The 6,490-nt window shown below is 27.8% G+C and overlaps 2 protein-coding genes across 3 annotated transcripts in view; both read left to right on the forward strand.

The window, feature by feature from the left end:
- LOC106684810 (uncharacterized) overlaps window positions 1-2,692 on the forward strand; it is a 5,475-nt gene extending 2,783 nt beyond the window's left edge. For both annotated transcript variants that reach the window (XM_014427097.2, XM_014427104.2), the window contains exons 3-4: window positions 1,001-1,115; window positions 2,479-2,692. In XM_014427097.2, the coding sequence (XP_014282583.1) occupies window positions 1,001-1,115; window positions 2,479-2,571 (208 nt within the window). In that variant the 3' untranslated portion in view covers window positions 2,572-2,692. The remainder of the gene's footprint in view (window positions 1-1,000; window positions 1,116-2,478) is intronic.
- Window positions 2,693-5,881: 3,189 nt separating this feature from the next.
- Window positions 5,882-6,490, forward strand: part of Pgd (phosphogluconate dehydrogenase) — a 14,996-nt gene continuing 14,387 nt past the window's right edge. Inside the window, exon 1 of the mRNA XM_014427073.3 lies at window positions 5,882-6,089. Within this exon, the coding sequence (XP_014282559.1) occupies window positions 6,079-6,089 (11 nt within the window). The 5' untranslated portion in view covers window positions 5,882-6,078. The remainder of the gene's footprint in view (window positions 6,090-6,490) is intronic.

The raw sequence follows: 6,490 nt of genomic DNA on the forward strand, positions 1-6,490 counted from the left end.
TCGGACTTATAAGAGAAATAAAAGGTTTTGAGACTATAATGGATAAAATTTGAATTATTTATTAAAAAATTACCAGTCTCAAGAAAATATTAAGATTATAAATTATTAATCATGTTTTGCCAAATATCATAATTACATTTATATGCAAATTTATGATATGATTGTATGAATTATATATTATTAAAAATATAATTAAATTTTATCTTGGTATCATTTACTAACATTTTATAATTCATAACCATTTTTTTTTTTTTTGCTCTCCCAATAAGCAAATAATATCATCCTTACAAATTAAGTACCAAGATTGTACTTTACTAGTGAAAGATTTATTTAACTTTATTTGTACTAATTTCTTAATAGCCTATGTCTGGATAAAAGTCTGTCAGTTTGGATTTAAGTACTCAAAATTGACATGCATTATGATGCATTATTTTTAAATTTTGATTGAAATAGGGCAAAAGGAATCAGTTTATAGCTAGATCTTCCTATCCTGTTTGCTGTACTTTCCTAATAATTTTTCTTTTTGGTGGATTAAACTTTATGAAAGTATTAATAAATTAAATATGGGGAGATTGAATGATTAAGAAACATGTGACTGATGTTGAGGGTGTGCTCAACTGTACTAAGGAGTTAGAGCTGGTGAACAAGTGACTCCCATCACAAATCACTCTTATCATGAAGGCCTACACTTTAGGCTGAAATACCAACACATATATTAAAGCAGTATTCTACTTGCTTTTTTTTTGCAGCGTATTCAAACATTTTTTTTGGGTTCATTATATTTACAGTAGACAATCTCAACTGAAAAAACTGTTCATTAAAATTGAGTGAACAATTTTTAAATATTAATATTTAAAAATTGTTCACTCAATTTTAATGAACAGTTTTCAATCGATTTAATGTATAAAGAGTAATTAGCAAAAAAATTCTTTTTCTTCAAACAATTATTTTAAAAATATTATGAACAAGTTTTTGTATTTTAATTTTTTTTTTTCCATAGTGATCGATGTAAAATTTGTGGAGTGGATATGTCATCAGAACCATCAGTTTCTCTTTCCTGTAATCATTCATTTCATAAAAAATGCCTTTTCTCTAATTATGTTGTTCAAACACAGGTAATTATTGATAATATTTCTTCATTATCAGATAACTTATTTATATTGATTTTTTCACAGAACTGAGGTGGAGGACAAGTCCTACCACCAACAGATATAAATCCTTTCAAACATTTAAAAATGTTCTTAGTATTCGAGTTGTGTCAAAGAGAACTGTTTGTTGAGCCTATTTTAGCACATCAAGTGATAATTACAAGCCATCCATGCCTTGTTCCATTGATTTTTGAATCAGCTTATTTGTTATTATTATAATTGGTATTATAAAAGTGCATTCCAAATGATATAGCTCTTTTTTAGTTCGACCACTCTCTTTTACATATAAACTAAGAGAAGGAAACACATATTTATTGATCATATTAATCTTCTGATCAGGTTTAAAGAGATTGAAATAAACTAGCTTTTAGAGATTATGGTTTATCTTGACAACCACATCATAAAATTCCAACGTGCCAGAGAACCGAGATCCAAGGTGTCACCTTCTTCCATCGATTGAATCCCTCCTCCTTCCTCAGTCATCCAAACGAAATTTTGATTTTATTAAACTTCCCTTCTCTTAGATAATCCCTGAGCTTTTATGGGGGTTTATGAATAATCCCAACTCATGAAATATTTTCCTGATACAGTTTATTGCTCACTTTCCATCTTCAGCTTTGTGAGCCATCACTGGTTGATCATCTGCAAAACTTGTAAGCAGTACTGGGTCATGATCCCGAGATAATATGTAGCCATATTCATTTGCGACTTTTGGATCACATAGTTGCGTGTATAGGGAATCTATGCTCAAATTAAAAAGTGTGGGCGAAAGTGGCCCAGCTTGTGGTACTTCTCTTAGAATCTGAATAGTGTTGGTTTTATTGACCCCAAAATGGACTCAGATTACATTATTGCATAGGCCTTCTATTGTTTTTCTTATGTCAGTTAAAACACCTCTGGCTTCATAATAATAATAGATTGAGTATTATTACCATTATTCTCTGAATTAACTATATCTGTACTATTAAGTTATTTTTGATCATTGAAATATAGCCCTTTCTTATATTTGTTCCTATCATCCCTTAATACACCTCCTATCAAATATTTTCCATTATAACAAAGCATATCAATTATTTTTGTATAGGAAGATGGTCAGGGTTGCAGTCAAAGGAGAAACAAAAATAGTTTACAACTATTTATTTTCCGACGTTTCGCCCCACTTTGTAGGGCTTCATCAGGGCTGTTCAGAGCAAACGGGTGAACAGTGAAATAGTTGTAAACTATTTTTGTTTATCCTTTGACCGCAACCCTGACCATCTTCCTATACATCACTTTTTACGGTCAACTATATATATACATATCAATTATTGTTTCATTGATTACACAACAGGTTAACAAAGGTAGTACGTTCCGATGCCCTTATAAGACCTGCAAAGATGAAATATCAGATAAGGTTGTAGAATCGCTGTTCGCCCTCCATTAAATGACAGAAAACACCTTCTGAAGTTTATAAGTTTAACTCTAGGCTTTATGATATTGTAAAATTGAGTATTAAAAGTAAAAAAAAAAAAAATAAATAAATGTAATCAATTATGAATTTTTCAGTCATTTTCATTTTAGAATATATTGTTTTAATGTACAAGAATGTTTTATATAGGTCAAAATCTACAGATTTGTTATGAATTTAAATAACAAATGTGTAGGGTTTGGACCATTATTCCTTAAGTAAAAGAATCAATTATGGATGTTTTGTTATTAAAAAAAAGAAAATATTAGTGATATAAAATAATTATGGGTTCTTGTGTTTTGAATATATTATTGTATAGAAATATTTATTAATGGCCCTGTTTTAAAAATATTAACCAATGAGTAATTTATAATTTGGTACACTATAAATGTATTTTTTATTCAAATGTATATGTATGTGGCCATTATTTGAAAATTTTATGAAGTTATATTATAATAAATTCATTGTTTTTAATTAATTCATTATTTTTCCCTATTATTACACGTGAAATAATGATTTACAAAATAAATCAATATTGATTGAACCATGCTTTCAAAAATTGATATAACTTCTCATGAAATATGAATTGAGTATATTAACTAATCACTGTCTGTGAGTCAGCTGAAGGTTTTAACAGGTAAATTCATGACTCAAAATGCACTTTTAAGCAACCTAAATTTAAAATATTTTCCAAGAGGGACCTCCTCGGACTAAAATTTTTTTTATTTCCCGTTTCCAAAATAACCCTGTGAAGGAGGAATGTATTTATAATGTTTACAAAATTCATGCAAATTAGCATATTATCCTTGAAGTGTGGTATTCCAAAACCAGCCAAGTCCATTTCCAGATTTATTTTTATTTATAGAAATTTACAACTGCATAAAAATAAATAAATACAATAAGTTATTGAGATAAATGTTTCAGGATTTTGTTTTATCTAATCCAGAGTTTTGGTTGTAGATTAACATAGAATAAAGGATTTTTTCAAAAACAGTTACATAGCATGTGACTTGACTTGTCTTTGTAAAATTTTTGTTAATCACAGATTACAAAACAATAACAAATCACCAAAATAATGCAACTTCTAGTAGTTGACTTCTTGGAATATGGATTTTTTTTTTCTTCCCAGCTTTCCATAACCCTTCTTAATCTCTCAGAATAATACAGTCAGTTGTAATTTCAGCTTGTTTCTAATTTTCTTAACAAGATGTAATATTTATCATTATTTTAAATTCCAGGAGTAGGTACACTGTTTTCTACAAAATTAATGAAATTTTGAATCGTGAAATTGAATTGAAATTTTGGATTTGGAATAAATGGAGATAAGACCCGAGGCGTAGAAAAATATTTCTTTTAGTTACTGAATATAACGATGTTAAGGACTTTCACTAACACCCACCTTAGTTTTATATTGTCAAGAGGGCTGTGTATAATTAATTAGTTTTGACTCTAATCGATCATGTGAGCTATTTTCTATCAGAATGCCTCGACAGTGCGTGTTTTAAAAGTCAGGAGACGATTTGACGTGAGTTCTACGAGAACTAGCCGTAAATCCCTGCAGTGTGGAAACTTCACTCCATAGGGAACTAATCTAAGGATGTGAAAGAGATTACATGTCCTTCTGGAGACCAAAGAAAGATAAGATTAGGAAAGAGAAAACAGAGAGAACCAAACGTCAAATCTACATTCCTTAAAAATAGTTCAAGGCAAATCGTACTCATGTTAGCCAAGTTGGTGCTTAGTCAACTCTCTGAGCTATTAAACGATATCGAGAGATGCTACAATGCTAGCTTTTAGTGGATCAGAAGATTCTATTGTAATCTTTATAGATTCAAATAATACATTTATGATTTGTTATTACATTAGTAAAATGAAAGTAATTATAAGAAATAATACATATATACGGCAAACAAAGATATAATGTAAATATGTATATATATATATATATTCCTACATTGTATTTTATATATCTGTAAACTGTACATTAAAAACAATAAAGAGGTTTGAAAATATATATATATAAAAAAAAAACATTGTCAACTAAACTCAAAAAATTTCAGGAAACAAGTCTGATGTTAAAATAATTTAAAGACAGTCTAACTCGTTTAGACTGTCTTTAAAGAAATTACTTCAAAACTTTAAAAAAATAAAGGGGGAAATGTTTTTATGAAAAATTCGGAACACTATTCAGTAAAATTTTAATAAAATGTGAATGATTCAATTGTACTCAGCTACGTTGACCACAACCCGATAATTTTATGTTCATATTTCACATCATACTCATCCTTTGGTAATATAGAAAGATCATTTTATAACCATATAAAATATTTAATTTATAATCTTAAACACTTTTTTGAGACTGGTTAATTTTGTTAAAATAAATAATTTAATTTCTATCCATTTTAGTCTCAACACATTTTATTTTTCTTAAAAAAACTAAATGATTTAAAACTTAACTTCATGCAGGTGATAAAGTTTTAACAAATAGTGACTGTGATAAATGAATTTTAATTTTGGTTTTAATGTGAATATTGACTAATTAGAAATTGTTGTTTTGACCTGGGCAGAATAGCCTGCGGCCGGATTGGCCGAAACGTCGGACTTTTAAGAAAAATAAAATGTGTTGAGACTAATATGGATAGAAATTACATTATTTATTTTAACAATAATTAAAATATTTTATTTTAAAGATTAAAAAAAATCAGAAATTCATCTGATGTATAATCGTAATAGAAAACATATGATTAACTAATTTATTTCCATTTTATTCACGTTTTAAATTAGTATTAAAATACAATCTTTGTTAATTTACTTTTATTACTTATTGTAATTATATATTACTTTCATATAGTAGTTTTTGACAAGTATTTCACTTTATTTTATAATTAATTTACATACAAACTGTTTATTATTTGTTCTGTTCATATTCATTTGCGTTTAATTTTTAAATAGATTAAAGTTCTTAATCTATCCTATAATTAGTTTCTTAGTTCAGAACTTTATCAGGCATATTAGTAGTATGTTTGAATAATTAAGCTGCGTTACTGCATATCTGAAAACAAAATTCTGCATATTTGTGGTTTTTACTGCATATTTTACAGTTTCTTGTATAGCATACTATGTGACAAATACTGCGGATTTTTAATGGATAAGAATCCGAGCTCTGATCGTCGCCAGTCTCTTGATAACAAAGAGGTTGCAAGCATCGGCAACGAAACACGAAGTTACAATCAATGGATATACAACTGTTTACAAATATCGATAGCTAAATGGTTACCTTATCTGATATCACTAAAGTGGCTGTTTTGGAGCGTGATTTCCCCCTTAGTTGCAACTTATCATGGAATGACGGTGATGACATTGTAACATTACGAAATTCAAAATCTAATCTAAATCAACTATCTCTGTTAAGTGGAAGCTAAAACCTGTTGAAATTCAAATTCTCCTCACATATTCATTTTAGATACTCTATTTTAATTCAAAATGTCTGAATTGTAAGTAAAACATATATATATATATATATATATTTTTAAAAATAGATTAAATTTCTTCCTCACAAGGAATTTACAAATTACTTTTATATTCGTTGTTAAATTAAGTATATTCATCATTCCCCAATGAAGTAAAATAATATAGTGCCCAAAGAGCTAAACAATATTTATAAAAATAAAATAACTTGAATTTAGAACTGAATTTGTATCATCTGAAAATATGTGATATTATTGTACATTTACATGTATTTTTTAAATTTTATTTATTTAGTCAATATGGTGTCACTCTCTATTTAGAAATAAATTATAGATGAGAATAGAATAGAGATGAATTACAGATAATTGTGTTCAAATTAAAATTAAGAAATTAGGAATTTGGAGGCTTAATACTGAAGAATTAAATA

Source organism: Halyomorpha halys, unplaced genomic scaffold, assembly GCF_000696795.3.
Source record: "Halyomorpha halys isolate HHAL.00 unplaced genomic scaffold, Hhal_1.1 Scaffold30.1, whole genome shotgun sequence".
Classification (NCBI taxonomy): domain Eukaryota; kingdom Metazoa; phylum Arthropoda; class Insecta; order Hemiptera; family Pentatomidae; genus Halyomorpha; species Halyomorpha halys.